General features: G+C 43.0%; 1 protein-coding gene across 6 annotated transcripts in view; it reads right to left on the bottom strand.

Annotated features, from left to right (window-relative positions):
- Window positions 1–338: 338 nt before the first annotated feature.
- The window catches only part of sytl4 (synaptotagmin-like 4), a 132,549-nt gene continuing 107,070 nt past the window's right edge, over window positions 339–25,817 (bottom strand). For all 6 annotated transcript variants that reach the window (XM_038775374.1, XM_038775370.1, XM_038775371.1 and 3 more), the window contains 7 exons: window positions 25,305–25,483; window positions 20,739–20,841; window positions 18,750–18,911; window positions 14,995–15,088; window positions 13,467–13,578; window positions 6,097–6,305; window positions 339–4,719 (listed from right to left, as the gene is read on the bottom strand). In XM_038775374.1, the coding sequence (XP_038631302.1) occupies window positions 4,580–4,719; window positions 6,097–6,305; window positions 13,467–13,578; window positions 14,995–15,088; window positions 18,750–18,911; window positions 20,739–20,841; window positions 25,305–25,483 (999 nt within the window). In that variant the 3' untranslated portion in view covers window positions 339–4,579. The remainder of the gene's footprint in view (window positions 4,720–6,096; window positions 6,306–13,466; window positions 13,579–14,994; window positions 15,089–18,749; window positions 18,912–20,738; window positions 20,842–25,304; window positions 25,484–25,817) is intronic.

Below are 25,817 nucleotides of genomic sequence, written 5' to 3'. Positions count from 1 at the left end.
AGTTAGCACTGTTGCTTCACAGCGCCAGGGACCCTTGTTTGAGTCCCAGTTTGAGTCACTGTGCGGAGTCTGCACGTTCTTCCCGTGTCTGCTTGGGTTTCCTCCCACAAGTCATGAAAGAAGTGCTTGTTAGGTGAATTGGACAATCTGAATTCTCCCTCTGTACCCGAACAGGTGCCAGAGCATGGCGACTAGGGGATTTTCACAGTAACTTAATTGCAGTGTCAATGTAAGCCTACTTATGACACCAATAAAGATTATTATTATTATAACTGAAATTGCGGTTCAAAATGCTTCTTGAAGTGATGGAGAAATGTAAAGATATCAACAACTCCAACTGCACCAAACAAAATTTTAATTTATCATTAATATACAATTTGTTTCCAGATATATATGTGCATATTCTGCTTTGCCTGTCGGCCTTCGAGGCTTATGCAATAAAACTTTAGCACAGAAGCCAATACTTAGTCTATGCTTTAAAAGATTTAAAGTTTGAGTAACAAATTTGTATGAAATATAACAGCCACACCCAGGTATTCATCACATTTCCATCCTAACAGATCAGTGAACTCTACACTGAGTAGAGACCGCACTGGACTATATGGATCAGCTACTCACTGAAGTAAAGCATTGATTGAAATTAGGTGGTGAAACTACCCACTGCACTGAAGCACGACGGGCTGTTTAGCACAGGGCTAAATCGCTGGCTTTGAAGGCAGGCCAGCAGCACGGTTCGATTCCTGTAACAGCCTCCCCGAACAGGTGCCGGAATGTGGCGACTAGGGGCTTTTCACAGTAACTTAATTGAAGCCTACTCGTGACAGTAAGCGATTTTCATTTCATTTCATATTATTTCATTCCCCAATCAGTTTCACCACTGGATGGAATTGAAACAAATGCTTATTGTTTGGCACCCAACATTGACCATCATTCATGCACAATATCCTTAATCTATAAATCTCACATTAACTTCAATGTCAAGATATCAATAAAAGCCAAGTAATATAAACTAACAACGAACCCACAAAAAGAAATGGCAAGCAAAGTCTGAGGGTTTAATATTTGCTGACAATATTAAGTTTTATTTCAAAGATCAAAATTAGATTCAGACGAACTAAAGCCTCGAGTTGAACAAATTATATTCACTGACAACGTAGAAGCCATTTGTTGAATCAATATACTTTCACCTAGGAGATAAACTACATAAAATGGGGAGAAATAAACCCCCTTCTGGAGTGTGTGCAAATTCAACATGATATTCATAATCCATATATTTTGAATAATGTTTAACTTTGCTTAGATCTTTAGTTTACCCAATGAGACAATGTAACCTGCTTCTACTTGCTAGAAAATTGTATGGAATCCCCTCTGCTTCAGAGTTTAGAACCGTTCAAAACTTGTATTCAAAGGATTTCTTTTTTTTAAAAAAGGAAAACATAAAAATGTACTTAAGTAATTACTGTTGTTAGGAAGGCCTAAAAAATTGTCAGTTACTCTTTTAGCCAGTCAAGAGTTGGTTAAATAATAGTATTATAATTAAATTACACTTTTGAAACATACAGGGCACGGTTTTTCAGGCCTATTGGAAGTGCACGCAAATCCCGTTATAGCCATCACTTTGTGAAAGGGCCATAAGGGGATTTCCTGCAGCGAGGTCTCTGTTTGAAACATTACCTGCCCCATGCCGGTGCCGTGATCAGGTTCATGTCCCTGATTTCCATTAATTTAAATGTCATTAAATAGCTTTACACTGTACCCTCCACCTCCATGTGATGTTCCCTCCCACCTCCATGTGATGTTCCCTCCCACCTGGTGACGAGATGTCAAAATTGAAAACCAGTCGTGATGACCATGCTGGGGGTGCAGATCTGCCTGGAGGCCCTGGATTGAGGGCTGCCACTGGGCAATGCCTCTTATTGAGAGAGGGCAAACCCTTCATTGGGGTAGAGGGGCTTCCCCTTATATGTGTTTTTGGGGTAGGGGGGGGGGAGAAAGAGAGAGAGAGAGAAGAGGGGTGCATGCATAAATCCAGAGGTCGGGAGGGGGGGCATGACCGAGTTCAGTGTTGTCGCTGATCAGGGTGCCCGTTAAAGATTGTGCCCCAATCTTTCCGTAGCTGGGCTTGCCGGCTCTATGAGACCCTGCCCACCAGAGTGTTGGCGTGAAACACACCCACCAATTTTTTTCTGACAAAGGGTCAGAACATCTGTGCAGAAAGCCTGGTTGTGTTTCTGGGAAGAAACACGCAGTTCTAATTCGGAACCTGTCACTTTACCAAATTAAGCCCATAGGCTGGATTTTTCCAGCCGTTCGCTGGTGACAGCATACTCTGGTCACGATGGCAGCGTACCCCTGCCCGTGTGTTTTATGGCAGTGTGGGTTGGCTTCAATGGGAATTGCCAATGACAGCGACGGGAGCAGAGAATCCTGCTGCCAGCGAACGGCGCCACCTCCCGAAAAACACAGCTGGGAGGCCGGAGAACCCTGCCCATAGTGTTTAATATCTCCTATCTTGTAGCACAGGAGCTGTTGGTAACTGTTGTCAATAAAAATAACATGACGTGTATCACGTGTACTTTCTGTTAAACCTATCTTCAAATTTATCTGCTTCAATAAGTTTGTAGGCCTGAACAAAAATCATGGGCGCGATTCTCCTAAAAGGGAACAAAGTCCGCTAGCGAACGGGTTTAGTTGCGTGTTTCCTGGCGCTTGCAGTGCCGAGAGACACATGGCTATTCAACATGACTCACCTTGAATAAGGGGCATGAACGGGAAACTCACATAGCCCCGTTTTGTACAGTGGGGAGCCCCGCTCCTGGAACTTCCCACTGTAGTGAGAGATAGGGACTCCATTGAAACATGGTGTTCCAATCTCCAAGGCCCCTGAAACAATCAGTGCTGAACGGCGCCCGCCCGAGATCTCTGTGGCGAAGGGGTTAAATCAGAAAGCCTCAGGTACTTACTGCCTCGCTCTAATATACAGATTTGCCAAAAAGTGATCCTACCCATTGTGGGCGGGATTCACATCGCAATGTCTCAGGAGATCTCTGGATCTTGCGAGGCGTGGCGAGCCGGGTAGATCCTGGGAGCTGGATTTCCCGGTTTTCAACCGCCATGCTGCACTGCAGAGAGCCACCTTTTGGCCGCAGCGTGGCCGTTGGATCGTGCGCCATATCTAGCAACCAGTTGCTGAAAGGCAAAATCAGTATGCTAGTGATGTTATGAAGTTGCTCATGTAAGACAATGTGCTAATGATGGGTATAAAACTGCTTCTGGTTTTAGTCCCCAATTTCTGAGTTTCTGTTTTTGTAGGTTTGCAGTAGGGAACTATGAAGCACAAGTGAGATAGTCTCTGCAGTGTTAGAAATGGCAGGAGGGAACAAATACAAAACAAATTATGTCAGACTATCCCAATATCAAGGCTTGGGAGTTGACCATGGGCCTGACTATTAGCCAGGAAAGTGTACAACACTCGTAGTGAGACTTGGAAAAGATGGTAAAATCTTAGGGGAAAAGTCACAAGATAACAAAAGAAATCCATTCAATATGAAAGTCCTTTGCCAGGTATTTTGACAAAAGCAGCAATGATAGCTGGGAAGTGGAGGAAATAACATATTCTGGATTTTCTAATCTGATAACAAATAGTGATAGTAAGGGAACTCTTAGGCTATCATTCCACTATTGTGCGCAGGTAATATATTGCTTTCTGTTAAAGCAGAGAATGTCACTGACAAAAAGATTCCAGCTACAAATTTTGCACCACAAAAATGAAACAGCAATAATTTGAATGAGAAGCAAAAGAGTTCATATCTGAATGTAAAATGCCTTTCCAAAGATTAAACTAAATAAGGAACGTGGTACTAAATTCACTATCGTCATTTCCATTGATTGGCACTGCTGTGGGGGGTTGGGGGGGGGGGGGGGAGTTATTAAACAATAGAAGCAATGAGCCGAGTGAAAACAGGCTGTGAGAGAAGCATTTTTAACATGCACTTACATCAGTTCTCTTAACGTATAATTTCCTCTTTATTTTCTCCTTCACTCCTTGACAGTCAGATCTCAGCCTAATACAAGCTGCCATTCTTGTTCCTGCAAATTCATGGAGCTAATCATATCTATTTCTAATCAAAAATATTCACTCCATTCCATAGGTAGATTTTGGTATGAATGAATATATGGAACTTTTGTTGTTTTGGGTATGAAACACTGCTGCCTCACAGCAGCAGGGAGCCGGGTTGAATTCCAACCTTCGGTGACTGTCTGTGTAGAGTTTGCACATTCTCCCTGTGCCTGCGTGGGTTTCCTCCCATAGTCTAAGAATGTGCAGGCTAGGTGGATTGGCCATGCTAACTTGTACCTTGGTGTCCAAAAATGGATTACGGGGATGGGCGGGGGAGTGGGTCGAGGTAGGGTGCATTTTCAGAGGGTCGGTTCTGACTTGATAGGTCAAATGGCCTCCTTCGGCACTGTCGGGGTTCTATGATACTTTCATATGTATTTTGGTGCTAGAGAACTTGACCAGTTTTCAGTTTGCAATATATTAATTTGGGGTGTACTCTTTGAACGCTTAGTCCTCTGACTAAATGTGTCCAGTCATATTTGGACGAAGCAACAGTGTTCCTTCAACCCAGGAGCCAGGATACTGGGTCATCCTCCGCCAAATATTCCTCTCCTCTTCTGCGGAATCCATCCATTCCACTTGTTGTCCATTGCTCACCCCTGGAACAAAATGCAAAAAATGAGTGAGTACATGTGTGTCACAAGTTACAACACCAAAACGTGAGAGCAAATCTACAATGTGGATTTTAGCAATTAAGGTTGTAAGCTAATAGGCCACAATTTCCTGAAGTCCGTGACTGTAGACTTGCTATTGCCCATTTCAATTCTATGAACATTTGCATTGGAAGTTGCTGTAAGCTACAGATCCAAATGACACCCTCTCCAGGGTATATGGGGCAGGTGTAATTGGTGAAGAGACATGGTGGCTTGTCGTAAGAATTTGAGGTGTTGCTTCTGAATAATGCAGGCCCTGAATCAGGAAGCACTAAATAGAATGTGGTGATATGCATCACTGCAGATACACAAGGGGTTAATGTAAGTACACGTAGACTAGCTAGACACTAGATGGAGCACCAGAGACATGAAACACAGACACTCAACCAATAGGTCAATTAGATAGGACACGACCAATGGGCATTCACGATACACAGAGGTGACACTACCACAGGGGGGCATTACACCAACCCATAGTTAAAGGACAAAGCACACATGATCTTCCTCTTTCCAGTGGAGACACTCCGAGTACAGACACAGGATTGATTCAACATCACACCCATCACGTGGATTGTAGCAGATTGGTTCATCAGTCTGAGTAGCTATAGAAGGATTAACAGTAGTGGCGAATCCGAGTAGAGAATTGTAAATAGTTTAATAAACATGTTGAAGTTATCTCCACGTCTGAACCTTCCTTTGTCAGAGGGAACATCAAGGAAGCAGCTTATGCTACGCCAAAGGCATAACAAGACATAGAACAGTCACAGTGCCAAATCAGCAACATGACAATTCGAGGCAAAGTAAAATTGGATTAAGGGAGATAGAAAAACATTTTTAAAACTCCAACAATTAAAATCTGAAAGAATAAAACTTCACACATTTAACAATTAATTTTCAATGTCACAGAGGTTATTTGGCAGTAAGTAAGACACATCATGTCATTGAAAAATACTGACATGATCAAAGTCCTAACTTTCTGTAGTGAGTTTAGATCACATCCACCATGGAAGTACAGGAACTTCATGGCATTCAATACATTTGAATACGGAGCCAGATAGAGAGCAGCTTATGGAGAAGTGGTGTGTCTGGCTCAGCAATGTTTTTGATTTTCATGTCTACTTGTTCCTGTCTGAAGTTTCTGTTAGCTTTGCACATCAAACATGGTGAGCACCATTACCCACACACCTTATTCTTTCTATAAACTCTGACTGTTACCCATACTGAAAATTTCAGCTGAAATCTATAAAGTCCAATTTATTGGACTGAAGCTTGGGTCAGCTTCTTCCCTGCTTCCTCTTTCCCCACCATATATTCTTTCCTTACCATTTCCAAATCCAAGGCGGACTCCTCCGAGAAAATCATTGCTGGACAAAGGCTCTCTATCCCAGATGGTCAGCTCCAGACAGACGTGCTGCAAGTCCTCAAGCTTCACACCACTGTACACAAAGGTATAGTTGTAGTGAGGGTTCAATGTCTTCTTCACTACAGGAGTTTTCCGTTTCGATGTTTTGGTTCTGAATGGTAGCAGGTACCTGAAACACACACGGATTTGTATGGCCGTTAGTTTAAACTAGCAATTCTCCTTAAGGAAAATTACTATAGATCTTTCTCACTCTTTTGAGCCAAAAAAAAATTGATAAAATAGAGCCATATTTTTAAACCAATCTGAATAGGAAATCTCAGTTTGCAATTGTCACTAACTTTAAAAAAAGAAGTATTTGACAGTTCCGAATTTAGTTTCTCCCATGGATCTTACTGCTTTGAAGATGTATGTTCTTCAGAGAATAAACTTTAAGAATCAATTAAGTGGGAATAAAATAGTGGTGTGTGGTCTGAAATTCTGTGAAGTTATTTATTTATTTAAATTTAGAGTAACCAATTATTTTTTTTCCAATTAAGGAACAATTTAGTGTGGCCAATCTACACCTGCACATTTTTGGATTGTGGGGGTGAAACGCATGCAGACACGGGGAGAATGTGCAAACTTCACAAGACAATGACCCGGGGCCGATATCGAACCTGGGTCCTCAGCGCAGTAGGCAGCAGTGCTAACCACTGCGCCGCCCTCTGTGAAGTAATTTATGCTGAAGGAGAACACTTCCAACAAATAATCTTCCTCAACAATAAATTACATTGTCAATTTATTTACATATAATTTGGCATTACTCAAGTGCAACAATTGGATTGGGGAAATTACAAATTCAGGCCTTCAAAGAGCTGAGAATGGTTGAAGATTGCATCGGGAGACACTGTGAGGTTAGTGTGGTTAATGACTCATGGATTTTGTGGCATTTTTGAAACATGCTTTCATGTGAGAGGCCTGGCAGAGACACCTAAAGAAAAAAATGGGACAAAAGGCAAAAAACAAAATTTCAATGAAACCACCCTATAAACACTTTTGCAAGACATGCAACACAAGAGAGAAAGATTACTATGATTCTATGGTAGGAAGCTACATAAAAATCTCATGTTTTATGGGAGGACGTGATAGAGTGCCACATCTCATCACATGAATTGCAGACCAATGCTAGAAAAGGTATAGCAAACGTAACGCACCAGCAACCTCCCTTTTCTTCCTTGGATATCATGGGTGTTGTGATGAATTATCTGTATATATATAAAGAGACCCAATTCATTTTTTTTCAATTAAGGGGCAATTTAGCATGGCTAATCCACCTACCCTGCACATCTTTGGGTTGTGAGGGTGAAACCCACGCAAATACAGAGAAAATTTTCAAACTCTACACGGACAGTGACCCAGAGCTGGGATCGAACCTGGGACCTCAACGATGTGAGGCAGCACTGCTAACCATTGCGCCACCATGCTGCCCATCTGTATATAATATGAGTAATTCATCATCATCTGTATGTGTATTAGAAGTTATATGTTTTACTGTTGTAGTTCTAGCATCCAACCAGCAGGTGAGGCGAATATGCAGGCACGAGACCCGGATGCACCATGTGTTCCATCAGTAGGTGTTTGTAAGGAGTGGATAGCAGTCGCATATTAGAGTAGCTCTGTAGTATCTTAGTGAAAGTTAGTGTTAGACATTAGTTTCCAACTGTATTCATCTTAGACATTTTAGTTATTCATTAGGGTAGTGTTAGTAATAAATAACCTTGTTTATAAAACAAAATCTAATGTTCTTTGTTCACATGGCAAAATCGAGATTCCACATCAGCCCAATCAAAGACGATTACAAGTGTTATTAAATGTTTACTGTCAAAGCTTCATAAGCCATCCATCACACTGCACTGTGTTTAAAGTTTTAAGTAATTTTGGACCTGAAAATAAATGTCACCGTTTTCCCTCACCCATACCAAGCTTTTTCATTTGCATTATCAGGGTTCCAACTAAATCTTTCTGGTACTGTACTCGGCAGTCTACAAACTACTTTAGCACTACATTGTTGTCAAATGGCAGCTTGTATTTAAAAATTCAAAGTTGTGAATTAAGGGGAATATTGTTATCCTCCCTTTGTCCTATTCTCTTCAAAGGATCCATCCTTTCCACCTTTCAGAACTAATTATTATAGCTTATATTATACTTTCATTCTCACTGTGTTTTAGAGGCTGTTAAAACCTATCTCTCTGATTAGGCTTTTGTTTCTATCTGTAGCAACTATTGCTGTTGTTCCCATACGGTCTCTCTCCACAGCTCTCATTTCTCTACTTGCTCCATTTGCCACTCCTTCCGTGTGATCCATTTCCCTACTCCATCATCCATTCTACTTTTCACATGTTCCATCCTTACTCCCTGCTCATTGATAGTTCGTCCTCTCTTCATAGCTTCCATTCCACCCCTTGTCACATCTGACTAATTCTGCATCTCCCCACACAATGAACAAGTAAATGGCCAGCAAGACTTTCAGGAGGGCAAATGAAGCATGCTAGGAACAGGAAGCTTGCACGGAGCTTGAAAATTTGATATTAGATCATAAACAACCTGAAAGATACATTGCTAAACAGTGAAAGGAAACTACATACTCTGGTTTCTTATCCATTATCCTAGTCAGCTTCAATTAACCTTCAATTTCCAAACTGGAATATGTGGCTTGGTTGATACTAATTGGCATGGTCCATGTACATGAATAGTAACACGATCTGCATCAGAGAGCTGCCAGTTGTAAAACCGAAGATGCTCTTTGAGACTTTATCCATTGATCAGCTTCACCCCAGATTATGTGTGTTTATCTGGGTTGTGTCACCGGTTGGTGACCTTTAGCTGTTGTGGGTCATTCAACTCCAGCTTGAATCTCATGTCATTAAGAGCTTGAACAGGGAGCACTCCCGAATCTCCCTCTAGAGCTGGTAACCAGATACAGACTCCATCATTTTCATCTGGCTCAGCCACTCTGCCACAAATCCCCCACCGCCCTGACAGACTGACCTGCTAATGGGGGTATTTTCTTCCTCTCACAAGCCTCCGATGAACTAGAGCACACTCACATTCTGAAGCCCGTTATCTCCCAAGACTCTAAAGCCATGTCTGGCACCTCGTCTCCCACCCTGCTCATTGTGCACTACTCACTTCTGCAGACACCCCTGGAGTTCTCCACTCCAATCACAGATCCCTCTCTCCCAAGCTGGCTGCTCCTCCAATTGCATTAATCCCACTACCTCTATCCACCTGCTTTTGCCATTGAGATTTGCTGTTTGGGCCTATGTTCCATCTCAAGCCTGTTCATTACAATACACCAAATATTCCAGATTGCTGTGTGGACACACACACACACACAAACACCCCAGAGTCGATAATGGCCATAATTTATTTCACTAAATATTGTGATAGGAGGAATGCGTACAATGCCAGTGAAAGGTAAGGAACCAGAGGAGGAATTCCAGACAGAGCTAACGCTATATGAGAAGCAAGCCATAGATCTGTTGGGTAGACACTTCACTCAACTGTGGCAGGTGGTTAGATCAGTTAAGGCCCTGCAGGTAACCAGGTGCACACTTAGACTGTAGCCACGGTGTAACACCAACATTTTCATTTTGTTATAGAGCATCCAAAGATGATTCTCATCATTCTGACTTTCTAAAAAAATTAAACTAGTGACTTGGTTTTAGACACATATAAAAAATGAAGTCAAGCAACACATATATAAGCACATTCACTTTACACCCACCAGTGTTTATAATTGTCATGTTTAAGTTTCAAAAGTTAATCTGTACATTTATGCACAACTACACTTTACATTTTTAATGCAGTAAAACAGAATACGTTGCCATTTAGTTAATTAAGGGTTTCAAATCCATAAAATGTACTGGGAATTTAAGTGGGTGCGATATGTATTAAAATTAGTTAAGGCATCTAGATTGCACCTTCTCAATGTTACTTGCACCGATCTACTTTGTATGCCTGAATTGTATTAAATCACGCCTGCAAAAGCAGCACACTGCACATATGCAACAGGTCATAGGGCATGAGAATTTCAATAACTAGTGATTAGTAACACTAGTCACACCTTTATCCCTTAATGGGTTATGATCAGCCAGTCTTGGGGTATGCCCTCCATTCCTACAGACCCTTCACGTCAACTGGGTGCAGAAGAAGAAGAAGATGATGATGAGAAGTCGAGAGACAGAAATGTCTTCCGTGTTAACTGACGAGGATGTTGACAATGGTGAGTAGGATGCTGAAGAAAACATCACACAACTGTCCCTGTAGCTCTCTTCTGCCCATGTGGCACTGCCACAATCTCCTTGGTATCGACGTTTGTTTTCTCCTCGCATGCACTAGCTCAGATACTGGGGGCTTTGGGCAGTGAGGTGACAACAGGTGATTCACAGCAAATGAGAACTTGGGTAGTGGATGAGGAGATGGCATCTTACCTGGTTGTTACCTGGTTGTGGGGGCCATGATTCAAAAACACTCTCCTGAAAAGACTGTTTGAGGAACATGCAACCCATGAGCAGGCTCTGAGAGTGCAGTAATTGATGACTGACTCAGGAGTCTATTGTGTTACCATCTTTTACTTTAGTGTAGCTACCAATAAGTATCTGGTGGTTTATTGCAATCTGCTGAAGCCACCCATCTCTTCCCCCTACCTGACCCACTCCCCCCATCAAAGGTGGCCTTCAACTAGTTTGTGACTTTTCCTGAATGGAAACACAGACTGCTGCTCTAGTGACAGTAGGGGACAAATAAGACACCATCATTCAGCTACTAGGGTTTGGCATGAATGCAGCTGTCTCTGTTGGCTTTCATGATCTAAGAGCAGCAATAGGCCAGTCAGTTTCCTGATCAAGGACTAGTTGAATAAAAGTAAGTAAAGTCGCCGTAGTCTCAGGTGACCATAAGCTGCTTTCCCCTCGAGGGTGGTAATTCAACCTGAGGGTCACCACACCTCAGGTGGGGGAGGGGGGGGGCAAGGTTGAGAAGTTGGGATTTTCATGAATAATCTCAGCTGGTACAGGAATTGAACCCACACTGTTGGCCCACTCTGCATCACAAACCAGCTGACCAGCCAACTGAGCTAAACCGGCCTCCATTCGTTGAATAGTGACAGCTGGATTGCAACTACACAAGGTTGTTTCTTAGGACAGTAACACAAGGCATCCTGGCTATATCCTAGCGCCTGCAAGTGGCATTTAGGAGGTGATGACAGGCTGCCAAGCACAAGCTCCAGACATGTGGCAATTGCTCCATGTGAAGTCAAAATGTCCGAGTGGCTTTATAGGCTGTCAGCTCTGACCATGTGTAAAGTTAAATGCTTTAACTCATTTTAGATATCTGGGGGGTGCAGGTGGCACGGGATTGGGGGGGGGGGGGGGGGGGGGGGGCTCCGTAGGTATACCATTACTAGTCTGGTGGGGAGGGTGAAAGCGGATTTGACAATGTGGGATGGTCTTCCTCTGTCGCTGGCAGATCGGATACAGGCAATTCAAATGAACGCATTGCCGCAATTCTTGTTTACTTTTTAGTGTCTGCTGATCTTCTTGCCAAAGGCATTTTTTAAGGAGGTTGAAAAGATGATTACCTTTTTTATACGGCTTGGGGGGGGGGTTTGGATTAGGAAGGTGTTGTTACAGAGAGGATGGTAGTCAGGGGGGTTGGGTCTTCTGAATTTACTATATTATTACCGGGGCAGCAAATGCAGAGAAGGTGAGGAGCTGGGTTAGAGGGGGGCGACTCCCAGTGGGTTAGATTGGAGGAAAGTCTGTGTCGGGGGCGGGGCTGAGGGCATTGGCAGCAGCGCCACTCCCGATTGTTATATTATGTTGTGTAATATCTTGTTACTCATTTACATTCTGCCAGAATGATCATATGTGTGATGTTCAGTAACACTCAAACTCTTCAAATAAAGCAAATACTGTTTATTGAGTAAAGCTAATAAATTAACTATGAGTTTGTTCACTCTTCAATAACTAAAAATGTAGATTAGAGTAACAAGACTAAATATATATAGAATAATGATTAACTGCACCTGCACACTAAGCTATCTCTCTCTAACTCTGTTCACGAGTCACTCCTAACACGAAGAGACGGGAACTCTCTCAGTTTATATTTTATACCGATATCTGGTTCTGCCATCTAGTAGTTATCTAGCTCTTACGTATGTTAACCCTTTACATACACTCAGATATACAGATCACTACACCAATGGCCCTGGGGAAATACTAAGAGAGTCTGGTAGTAGTAGCGATGTTGAAAATCTGGAGGCAGTTGCGCCTGCACTTTTGACTGGGGGGGGCGAGGTCAAGGGAAATGCCGATTTGGGAGAATTACAGATTTGAGCCGGAGAAGTGGGATGGGAGTTTTCGGAGACGGGAGGAGAAGGGAGTCAGGGCATTAAAGGAATTGTTTCTAGGGGGACAGTTGTGTGATTAAAGGAGCTGGGGGCGAAATATGGGTTGGGGCAGGGGAAAATGTTTAGCTATATGCAGGTCCGTGATTTCGCGAAGAAGGAGGTACAGAGCTTTCCGGTGGCCTGTGTATGTTGTTGGTGACTATATATGGGTGGATGGTAGATTCCTGAATCTTTTTCTTTGATGTTTGTATTTAAAATGTTGAGGGTTGTTTGGGGGCTGGTGGGACTGAGGAATTGTTGGCTAGGGCATTGACATTGTATTTGTTACTATTGATTGTTGGTGGGTTTAAATTTGGATGAAAATGCGAAAAAGGAGAATAAAAATATTTTTTAAAAAAGTTAAATGCTTTAAAAGTTCCAGCAAACACTTTTCAAAGTTTATTCAGCTTGCAGACTCCAATTCTTCCAACTGAGTACATTCAGAGAAAGCCATAGATCATGATGGAAGCAATGTCAATATCTTTATTTATTCTTTCCTGGAAAGGAAGATTGCTGGTTAGGCCAGCATTCATTTCCCATCCTAATTGCCCATCAGATGGTAGTGACCTGCTCTTATGGCTATATTTATGGCAGTATTAATGGAGCATTTGCCTAGCAAACTGAGTCCCGTTCGAGCAATCACTTCCAGTAATGCTACTATGGTCACTTTAAGCCACAGATTTGCCAGAAATGGCAGGTAAATCTGAGGCCCTAATTTAAGATACAGTATGCAAGTGGGAAACTTTTTCTCACTCTCCAAATATTCCATGTTCTGTTTCATATTTCAGTCACTGTTCTCTCTCGTCCACAAATTCACAGAGGGCATGGGGAGATACTCCTGATTAAAATACTGATATTTCATGATAGTTACTTGTTCAGAAACACACTGCTAACTCTTACCCTTTGACAAAAGAGTCTGACGTTCCTCCTACTTTCATTGGTGTAAGGTTCTTGGCTTCCTTAATCCATACTTGTAGCTCCCCACCCTCTAGTGGCCTTGAGCCCTTCTTTCCTGTCAGAGACAAAGCAGTTATAAGATTTGACTTTCAGTTGCAGCATGCTGATAAAGATCATGTTGGCTACAGTACAGTAGCTCAACCTTCCGGAATTTTCAACATTTTCCAACTTTTTTCAACTTTTAACCATAATGATTCTTATGCGTATTACACAACTATGTTCAAGGGAACAACACTGCCCATGGAATGATTTGGTGGCACAGGGGATACACAAAAACAGGTTATTATTCATATTTTTGTAATTGTGTCATATGTGGAGATTGAAAGCTAATTGAGTACCCACAACGAAGAAACGGAGGGAGAAAATAAAGTCAATGGGCGCCGAAAAGACTGCTGCGCTCCAGTCCCTCGTTGCCGGCAGGATCGGGCAGGAGGATGCTATCTCCACTTAGAGAGCAGTCCAGACAGGGCAGTGAAAATAATTGCCTGGTAGTGGGCTGTGATTGACAGCCTCTACAAAACAGCATTTAGTCTTTCGTCATTCATCCTCTTCACACTAAGTGCTGTAACTACAATGCTTACAAACATCAACCACATCAAAGAGAGAGTTAAGTGCATTCCAATCACACTCCTTCATGCTTGAGTGATTTTGAAGTGCAGATCTGGAAATTGACAGCACTTAACTCTCTTAGGATTTCCCTATTTAGGGGGTCCGGGGGGGGGGGGGGGACACTCAGAAAACCGGGGTGGGTGGGAGGCAGCTTCACGATGTGGGGGGCTGATTTGCAGTGTTTTGGGGGGCGGGGGGTTAGCCGCGGGACTTTGCTATCAGGCCACCCACTCAAAATGGCAGCCTGATAGCGGGATTCCCTCGGGGATCCTTCGTATTCCTTGCCATACATGCAATTGCAAGGTGAAGGATACTGAATTACTTTGTAATCGCGTAATTCAGTAGCAATTCTCCTCTGGCGGAAGGACATAGGGCGGGATTCTCCGTTGCCCGGCGCCGATATTGTAATCGGCGATCGGGCAGAGAATCCCTTCCGATGTCCAAATTGGGGGCGGCGCAGGTTTGGTGCTTGTTTTCTGGTCTCTGCCCCCTCCAAAATGGCGACAAGATGGTTGGCAGTAAGCCATCTACCTGCTTCATTGCATTACAATGGTGCCAGGCACTAAAATGGCATCCACTGTTGTGCATTGTCCTATTCAACTCAAACTATTACAGAAATTGGAGTAAAGGATTTCTAATTCTTTCCGTTCCTTTTTTTGGGTTAAATATGTGCGACCAATAGTAACACTCAGGTGTTGTTAAAAATGGGACTGTGCATAATTAAGTCTTATCTACTTGATAGACACATCCTCTTGGATATTAAGTGTCTTGTTCATAATAGATTACAGCCCAGGTGAGAAAATTCATAGCTTGCTGAATTAATTAGAGATAAATGAACAAACTACCGTTGTTATAATCTTACCTTTACCCTTGTCCGCAGAGGCTGTCGGAATGTATTTTATTGAAAGTACCAATTCCCCTTTATATGGAGAGATACCACCAGTTTCTTCATTTGCCTGCAACATCAAAGCAGAATTAAAACAGAATAAACCTACTTTCAAACTACCTCTCCATTAACTTTTATAAAGGTGGAGACATTTTTGAAATATATGTCTGTAATTCTTAGGTCAGGAGTAATGAGTTCTGTCCCTATACTTGTGGCTTGTGCTCAATGCAAAAAGACCCATTTAGTTCAACTCTTTGGTTCCTGTCTGCTAACCAGCTTTCAATCCATCTGAAGACACAACCCGCAATCCCATGCACTTTGAGAACTTGTCGAAAGCCATATCCACCAGTTCTCCCGAATCAACTCTACTAGTTACAACTTCAAAAAATTTCAGTAGATTTGTCAATCATGATTTTCCTTTCATAAATACATGCGGGCCATGACTGATTATACCACTGCTTTCCAAATGACAATGGACTCCAGCAACTTCCCTACTGCCGACGTCAAGCTCACTGGTCTATAGTTCCCTGTTTTCACTCTACCTCCCTTTTTGAATAGCGGGCTTATATTAGCTACCCTCCAATCTGTAGGAATCAATCCAGAATCCAAAGAATTTTGGAAAATGACCATCAATGGATCTACTATTTTTAGGGCCACTTTCTTAAGTATCCTGGAATGAAGATTAACAAGCCCTGGAGATTTAGTCACCTTCAATACCATTAATTTCTCCAAAACTATTTCTCTACGAATACTGATTTCCTTCAGCTCCTCACTAAAATTAGTGTTTCACAGAACTTCAGGTACATTATTCATGTCTTCCTTTGTGAAGACAGGAGCCAATCACGAATGTAGTTCCTCAGCCATTTCTTTGTTCCCCATTATGAATTCCCCCATTTCTGACTATAGGGGGCCTACATTAATTTTTGTCAATCTTTTTCCCTTTACATATCTATAGAAACTTTTACAGTTAGTTTTTATGTTCCATACCTATCGAAACCTTTACAGTCAATATTTTTGTTCCCCCACTAGTTACTTTCATATTTTATTTTCCCCTTCTTAATCAATCCCTTGGTCTGCCTTTGCTGAATTTTAAACTTTCAAATCCTCAGGTATATTGCTTTTTCTTGCTAATTTGCATGGTTCTTCTTTGAATCTAATACTATTTCAAATGTTCTTCGCAAGCCATAGTTTGGCCACAGTTCTCTTTCTACTTTTGCATCAAATAGGAATAAACAACTTTTGCAGTTCACCTACTCGTTCTTTGAATGCCTGCCATTGCCTGTCCACTGTCCTTCCTTTCAGTAACATTTCCCAGTCTATCACAGCCAACTCATGCCTCATACAATCATAATTACCTTTATTGAGATTCAGGACCCTGGTCTAAGAATCAACTACTTCACTATCCACCTTGATAAAAAATTCTTTCATATATGGTCACTCATCCCCAAGGGTTCTCTTACAACTAGATTGCCAACTAATCCTTTCTCCTTGCACAACACCCAGTCCTAAATGATCTGTTCCCTTGTTAGTTCTTCAATGTATTGGTCCAGAAAACCATCCCGTATGCACTCCAGAAATTCCTCCTCTATTGTACTGTGACTAATTTAACTCACCCAATCTATTTGTAGATTAAAGTCACCATAATCAGATGTTCCTTTATCACATGAATCTCTGATTTCCTGGCTAATGCTATTCCCAACATTATCACTACAGCTTGGTGGTCTATATGCCACCCCTATAAATGTTTTTTGCCCCTTGCTGTTTCTTAACTCGACCCACACAGGTACTACATTGTCTGTGCTAATACCTTTACTCAAAATTATATCAATATCTTTTTAAATCAACAATGCAACTCTACCACCTTTTCCTTTCGGTCTGTCCTTCCTAAAAACTGAATATCCCTCAATGTTTAGTTTCCATACTTGGTCACCTTGGAGCCATGTCTCCCTAGACGTCTGCGGCTGACTAGGGAATCCATCACCAACAGTTGCCACCAACTGCAACCACACTAAGTGGAAGGCGGTGCCATGCCTGTGGTACTACAGATCACGGGCATTTATCTTCTTCATGACTGGATCCTTTCATGTACGGTATCTCCCAAGTGGCCACCCACAAGTGCATTAGAGAATTTATAGCTGTCCGTTTCAGGAAAGCACATAAGTTTGTGCCATACACCAATGACCCAGTGAGATAAGCTACCTGAACCATGAGATTTCTCTTCCTCTCTACAAATCTCTTCCAGCAGGGAAGCATTTCTCGGGCTCTCCCATGGAAAACTTGAATATTAACTTCTTACAGTATTTGAAATGTATTAAAAATTACCGCATGGAGCATAAGCAGCTCCGTGATTTGTAATTTTGTGCCTTGCTTTTTTGTTTTCGTGATGATGGATATACGTGCAAAGAAATGTAACATTTTTATACCTTCACCACATAGCTCACACCCTTTTTGGTGTACAATGGTTTGGAATGAGAGTAAACCTTTTAACAACATACCCTACAAATCTCCCATTGTGCAAGGTGATATTTTTATTTCCCACACCAACCATATAAAGATTGCTGAATCAGGTTATTCATTAGTGTTTTATGATGAACAGTTTTGTGCTTTGTTGAGAGCTATCTAAAGTAATTTTGCATACAATAGTTACAACTAGCAGAAAATAATCTTTTAGAGAATTGGTTGAAGTCGAATTCAAACTTTGTGTCTGCACCTGCAATTTTAAAGGGCACTCTTTTTACCGATATCCTTGTAATTTTGTTCACAATGAAGTATTTAACCAATTCCCTTTTGAATGTTGATATCGAATCTGTTTCCAATACAGTGCATTCTGAATTCTAATGAGTTGTTCTGTAAAAATGCTTTTTCCATATGTGCCTTCACGTTCTTTTGTCAATCACCTTAAATCTCTGGTTGTTGACCCTTTAGCCATTGGAAACAATCACTCTATCTAAACACTTGATGAGTTTAAACACCCCCAATAAATTTCCTCTTGGCCTTTGCTGCTTGAAGTACAGCTCCAGTTCCACCAGTCTATCCACGTAACTGTAACCCCTTGTCCCCTCACTGCACCATCAGAAGAACAAGGCCCTGGAGAGAGAGCAGTCCAGAAGAGATTTCCTGGAACAGTTCCAGGAATGAGGGATTACAGCCAATTGGACAGACTGGAGAAATGGGAGTTGTTACTCTTAGAGCAGAGAAGGCCAAGAGGGGATTTGATGGAGGTGGTTAAACTCACGAAGAGTGTGAATAGATAAATAAAAATAAACTGTTTTGAGTGTTTGAATTTACAAATTTGACCCAGAAAGTTTCCTTGCTCCTTTAAGACCTGGCGATATAGAGGGAAAAGTTGGACTCATGACCCATCAGGAATGTTTTGACAGAGTTCTGAACATGGAGTACAGGACTTGTGTTAGTTAAATCATTTATGCTGGCACTCAGAAGAACTTTAAAGTGGATCCAGCCTTGACTACCGCCGGGATTTTCCTTTGGCTTGTCCACTGTGGGTCCCGCTGTGGAAGGGCATGAAAATCCCAACCTCTTATTCTACTGCAAATAAAATAGAAATGCATCTCTCTCCAACAATTAACAGCAACAAAAGCATTCAGATTCATTCCCTGTGCCTGACAGAGGCGGTCTAGAATTCTAGGCTGAATTGATAAGAAAGCAAACAATCCAGAAAATCAGTTTTCTGCTTTTGTACTGTTTAAATGCGGTTTATAAAAGAGTCTTACCTTACCGTGAAGGGGAAGGCACTCCTCACACTCACTGTTGAAGTTCCAAATATCTAGCGAGATGTCCACCTCTCCCAGAAAAGCATTCCTTCCAAAGCGGTCATAGTGCCAGACAGAAAGTTGCAATGTCCTCATAATTAACTGTGACTCATTGATGTCATACTGATTGGAGGAATAAAAACAAAACACTCAGCAAGGTCCATAAAAACAGATTTATCTTCTTTGAACATTGATAGAGAAAATTGTGTAAATCGCTGAAGTAATAACCTCTCCTGTCCAATTAAGCAGTTCCAGGTCAGATATAACATTGGCTATATGCAGGTTAAAGCTGCTTCCTCACTGTCCCAATTACAAACCTCAGAATAACATCCCCTACTACACCTAGATCCTAGAGGTAAAAAGCAGTGCTGTCACCTGCTGGGCCTGGGACTGGTCACCAACCACCCTTTTAGTTTGCGAGTGATATTTGGTGCAGGGAATTAAAGATGATAAAAATGATGCCAATAATAAATAAGTATACAATAAGATGTTATTTTGAGGATTCAGCTGAGGCTTGTTATGTCTTCATTTTGAATGAGAGATGTGGGGGGCGATTCTCCAATATTGGGCCCAAGAATTCGCGCCGTCGTGAACGGCGTTAACCGGGCTCGTTTACGTACGATTCCGGTTACGAGTGGTTCACGCCGCTCCAGCCTCCTTTCACAGCGCCCACCCGTGCATGCGCAGTTGGGCCAGCTCCATCCTGCACATGCACAGTTGGGCCATGCCATCCTGCACGTGCTGGCCCTGACTCAATATGGAGTCGGTGTTCAGGGGCCGGCTGCACCAGAAAGTAGGCCCGGGGGGAGGCGGGGAAGAGGCTGGCCCGCCGATTGGTGGGCACATCCGGGCCGGGCCGGAGAATCGGCGGCTTTGCCGATTCCAGCGGCCGGCGCAGCGCAAAACGCGCCGGCGCAAATGGCACCGATTCTCCGCACCTCGCAGAATCGTGCGCCGGCGTCGGGGTGTCATGGCGCGGTTGCAGCAATTCTATGGCCCGGCGCGGGGCTTGGAGAATCGCCCCCGTGGGGTTTGTGCATCCAAAACTAAAAAGAAAGTGTGTTCCCACTGCATTTAATGTTAAGTTATTTCTAAATTTGAATATAATGCACCAGAAATTGTTAATCAATTTAAGAGGTCTTAAATCTGATGATTGAAAATTCACCGTTTCTTGCTGCATCCATGTCGACGCTACCACCAAGAAAGCACAAAAGCACCTATACTTCCTCAGGAAGCTAAGGAAATTTGGCATGTCCACATTAACCCTTACCAACATTTATAGATGTACCATAGAAAGCATCCTATCTGGCTGCATCACTGCCTGGTATGGCAACTGCTTGGCCCAGGACCGCAAGAATCTTCAAAGAGTCGTGAACACTTCCCAGTCCATCACATAAACCTGCCTCCCATCCATTGACTCCATCTACACTTCCCGCTGCCTGGGGAAAAAGGGCAGCATAATCAAGGATCCCTCCCACCCGGCTTACTCACTCTTCCAACTTCTTCCATCGGGCAGGAGAGAAGTCTGATAAGATGCACGAACAGACTCAATAACAGTTTCTTTCCCGCTGTTACCAGACTCCTAAATGACCCTCTTATGGACTGACCTCATTAACACTACACCCTGTATGCTTCATCCAATGCCGGTGCTTATGTGGTTACATTGTATACCTTGTGTTGCCCTATTATGTATTTTCTTTTATTCCCTTTTCGTCCCATGCACTTAATGATCTGTTGAGCTGCTCGCAGAAAAATACTTTTCGCTGTACCTCGGTACACGTGACAATAAACAAATCCAATCCAATCCAATCTGTAGTTAATGTGGGAAGCCTGTAAATGGGAGAATTTCCAACATAGATGGCCATTGTATCCCCTGCTCTCTACAAATCCCACAAACTCCTTTTATTCAGTGCTAATTGCAAAGACAAACATATGCTTTTTGAGCCTTACCTTTAGGGTTTCATTGTAGACTGGGTCAGTTGTGTTACGTTTAATTGTAGTCTTTCGTTTACCGTGTCGTGATTTATCTGGCAACAGATAAGACTTCACATAGCTGCAGGAAAAAAGATTTTTTTAAACAAAATATTATGTACTAATGATACTATTTTTGGAGAATTGGTTGCTGGGAATGAATTGGAACAGGATAGCATCTGTGCTGTCAGCTATCCTGGGCCCCGGTTAACCTTTCTTCCCACCAACAGCAGCGTGTTATTTAAGTCTAGTGCACCTGGTTTTTAGAGATTGATAAAGAGCCCTTCTGGCATAGTAACACTGAACAAATGTTCACCAAAGGCAAGTTTGGTAACAATGGAAGATGGGATTAGATTTCACATTTACATTCTAAAAGATTAATTTATGAAATAAAGGCAATTAAGAGTAACTCCGGAGAAGATTAGTTCAGTTAAGGGAAGATTAAAAAGAAAGACAGTGGCCTGGATTCTCTGCCACTCACCACCGATTGTGGGATCCCCGATGCGGCAGAGAAACAAAAAGTTGGGATTGGCAGGCACCGATCCAAACGTGATGCTCTGACCCCCCTACTGGCAGCGGGTTCGGGGTTCATGCCTGTGCTCCAGTGGGAGAATGCAAATGAAAGAAAATGGGTCTTAATGACCCTTTTGTATCCATTTAGCAGGCCCAGCACTCTGTTCTCCGCCCTCCGTGATTCTCCGGTCTCCTGGGCCAGGAATCACATGGGCGAGGAATACTAACAGATCTCACCAAATGTGAGCCTGATATGGTGGACCTTGCGGTGGGCCAAGGGGGTAATTCCTTTGGAGATTTGCCTCCAAAATCCATCCAGGGTCCCTCAACAAAGCACTACCTGCGCACCCCATGCTCACCCTCCAGAGTTGTCCCCAAAAGGGAGACACCCCAGGTACGCCCTTAATGGGGAGATGCCCCACCAGAGACCTCCTTAACAAGGAGACCCCCCAGTGACCCATTTAATTGGGAGGTCCCCCCCCCCACAACACACAGAGACCCCGCAACTAGAGGAACCCCCACACAGAGACACTCTAACTAAAGGAACCCCCTCATAGACTACCCTCCCAGAAAAAAGACTCTTGTCTGGAAGCTAGAGGCAGAGACAGTGAAACAAATTATAGCTGTAAAACTTACCTGGAAACATTCTCGGAAGGAGCACAGTTATGACCTGTGCTAAACCCCTCAGATCCATTAGCTGCAAGCCATTCATTCATTTCTACTAGTGGGCTATGATTGACAGCTTCCACAAAACAGCTGCAGCCTTGATTTATTCATCTCCCTTCATGGATAAGTGGCTCTAAGTGTTGAAACCCCAATGTTTACAAACGATCAACCACATTAGGGGCTAGTTTAGCACAGTGGGCTAAATAGCTGACTTGTAAAGCAGACCAAGGCCAGCAGCAGTTTAATTCCCATACCAGCCTCCCCAAACAGAAGCCAGAATGTGGTGACTAGGGGCTTTTCGCAGTAACTTCATTTGAAGCCTACTTGTGACAATAAGCGATTTTCATTTCATTTCATCAAAGAGCAGTAAGTGCATTGAGATCATAGGCTTGAGTGATTGGAATGCACTTACTCTGACGTGTTGGTGTTTGAATAAATGTGCATGGCAAGGGATATTGAATTGCTTCCTGATTTGTGCTCCCAGGGGGAGAGTAAATTGGTAGCAATTCTCCTCCGGAAGGAGAACATAGGGCGGGATTCACCGTCGGCCAATGCTGTACACGCGAAACCCGATTGGGGAGAGAATAGCCTCCGACCAGGGCCACACCCACCCCAATGAGGACAGTGCCAGCCAACGGTACCCCTGGCATCCACGGACGGGCGCTGGGACCAGGGGCCCCCATGGTGTCGGACACTGACGGGACAGGAGTGAGGATGTGGTGGGGGGGGGGGGGGGGGGGAAGAGACATGTAGGGGCAGAGTCCGCACTGCCAACCGGAGCCACTGTGGGGCCTATGGAACGTGGTTGGGCATGGGAGTATGCACCATGCTAACATGTTGGTCTTGCATCCCCTGCATACAGGGCCAGGTTACGGGTGTGTGTGTGTGTGTGTGTGGGGGGAGGGGGAGTTAGTGCCAGGGGCACGGAGCAGCCAACTCACCCTCGCCACCCTGAGAAAATCGTGGAGTTTCTTCCGGCACTGCATGCCAATCCAGGCGACATTGTCCACGGCACTGAATGCCTATGCCACCTGCATCCAGGGATGGCGAAGGGCGGCGCCTTGCGCCTTCCTCACGGGCAGGGGTAAAGGGTCATCCGCTCCTCCTCCATCACGTCCAGGAGGGATTCCAACTATGCGTCCCTAAACCGTGGCAGTGCTTTCCTTCAAGCCATCTTGTTGGTTGGGACAGTGTGTGTGGGCGAAGGACTGTTTAAGTGCATTAGCGTGTGAACCTCATGACTGCCAATCATGGACCCGATGTATCCAGCACTGTTTTTCCTGGAACTGATCGTGTTCCACCTGGTGCTGGTGCTATCCCATTGTCCCATTAAAAGTGGGTGGTCTTTCGAAGGGTCGGTGCAGACTCGATGTGCTGAATGGCCTCCTTCTGCACTGTAGGATTCTATGATTGGCTTAAATTCCTTCCATTCTCTCTCCTATCACTTTCCTTTAGTTCGAACAAAGAACTAATAATTCAAGAATCCAATGTCTTAAATAGGATCTATAACTATTCTTAAGGTACCTTGGAGGGAACCTTTTGGCCAATTAATTCAGTGTTATTTGAGTTCTGGAATATAAATTCAAAATCTAGCCCCAGCTGATGGGATTAAATCTAATTTTTCTCCTGATTTCAAGGACCCTATGTGAGCATGAATGAAATGAAATGAAAATCGCTTATTGTCACGAGTAGACTTCAATGAAGTTACTGTGAAAAGCCCCTAGTCGCCACATTCCGGCGCCTGTCCGGGGAGGCTGGTACGAGAATCGAACCGTGCTGCTGGCCTGCTTGGTCTGCTTTAAAAGCCAGCGATTTAGCATGATCGAACAGCGCAGAACTATCTTTAATTTAGCAAGACAGGTTGAGTATCCTTTATCTGAAGCCCTTGGGGGCAATTGCATTTTGGATTTCAGATAATTTTGCTTTTTCGAAACTGCATATAAACATACATTAAAATAGCCTAGGCTAACTTTAGTCTAAAGGAAATAAAATGACTAGAAAAGTAATAAGTGTCACTCAATAATAAATACAGGGCACCTGTAATGAGTTTATTTTTGACATATTCACCACAAACACTGCAAGGTAAACAGTGCAGGCAAACAACATGTCTTCTTGCACAAAAGGTTGATGTGATTCAAAAAAGGTGTTCGGATTTTGGATATACGGATAAATTAAAGGGGACTTATAATAAACAATTACACTTAGAGATGTCAAAGGTTAACTGATAGGTGTACTGAAAAGCAGATCAGATTGGTACAGTTGGAGGGGTTGTGAGACTGCTGAAGCATGTAGTGTTGCTGCAGAGTAGAGGGATCATTTTATTATATAATCACACCCAGCTAATATCCATAAAGAGGAATGAATCAAATTTGTTCCAGTAACTGTATCGGTGTTACATATCCAAAATTAACTTTTAGTTCAATTTTTTCTGTAGAGACAAATCCTTACTAACCCATTATGCAGTCTTTGCACGCCATTAACATTGTAGCCACCTGGGGTGGCTACTGCCCAACACAAAATGGAAGATTGCAAGGAATGCAGGGAAAATGGACATGTTGGAAAGCAAGCAGTTTGCTTGCCCAAAGGGGCGCGGACCTCCTGGGGCCTATAAAAGAAAGGTCCCACACATGGTTCAGTCTCCTGTCTCCTGGCTCCTGTCTCCTACTCCAGCCGTCGAGCAGCAGCCACCAACAAGTAAGTGCCTAACGACGACCGCTACTCGAAATAGGCACTCCTGACCCCCTTTTCAATTGATAACAATCTGAAGTCTGCAGACCAGAGCAGAGCAAGAGGCCTTGTTCCCTGACCCAGCAGTTCCTTCGAGATAAGTATTAGTTGTTTAGCGGTAGGAGTAAGTTTAATCCTTTTAGCGTGTGCATGGGTAGTTATTATAATTGTATTATAATAAACTCTAGTTGTTTGGACTTACTAATTGGTGTACGGTTTTATTGCTTTGAACTTCACCTTGAAGCCTGTGGCGGTGTCTTAACGGCACCTGCCGACTCCAGAGCTTAAAACAAGAAACAGAGCCAAATTGAGTGTTAAGCACACTCACCCAGAATGAGCAACAACATGCTCTGAATAGCTCAACACACTGCCAGAATTAGGGTTTTGACATTATTATGTGAACCCAGCATCCAACGTATGTGCTAACCTTCAAGTAAACATCATAAAATATTCAATTCATTGAATATTTGCAGTGGAATACGCTATCCACTAATCTCCAGCCCATGAGAAATTATTTAACTCAAACCTTTAATGACAAACCCTTCAACTGAACAATGGCCTGCATTTTGCTGTCAAATTTACATGAGGTGTATTTGCTTCAATATGCAGAGTATTTTTTTTAGAAACAGGCACACTTACGGGCTTGACTTCTTCTTGTTCTCATCTCCATAAGCCAGATTACGACATTCCTTCACATGTACATTAAGTCCTTGTTTCTTTTGATCATAATTCAGAAGGAAGATGATTTCCCCAGTAACTGTGACATTGCCATAGTCACCGGCCTCACTGTAGATGCTGGTCATGCTGCCTATTGTACTCTGAAAGGAAAGTGCTGTAATTTTAGTCTGAAAGTTAATTAACAGAGCAAACTACAAATCCCAGTTTATTAAATTGATTTCATGCAATTTATAATGAGGGATCCTCAATATCATTCATGTAATCTTAATATATTCACCATCTACAAGATGCATGCAGGAACTCACCTAGGCTCCTGAGGCAGCACCTTCCAAACCCATGACCACTACCATCTAGAATAGAAGAAGCAGACACATAGGAACACCACCACCTGACAAGTTCCCTCCAAGCCATTCACCATCCTGACTTGGAAATATGTTGCTGTTCCTTCACTGTAGCTGGCTCAAAATCCTAGAC

This window comes from Scyliorhinus canicula, chromosome 17 (assembly GCF_902713615.1).
Source record: "Scyliorhinus canicula chromosome 17, sScyCan1.1, whole genome shotgun sequence".
NCBI lineage: Eukaryota > Metazoa > Chordata > Chondrichthyes > Carcharhiniformes > Scyliorhinidae > Scyliorhinus > Scyliorhinus canicula.
This window is presented reverse-complemented; position numbering and strand designations above follow the sequence as displayed.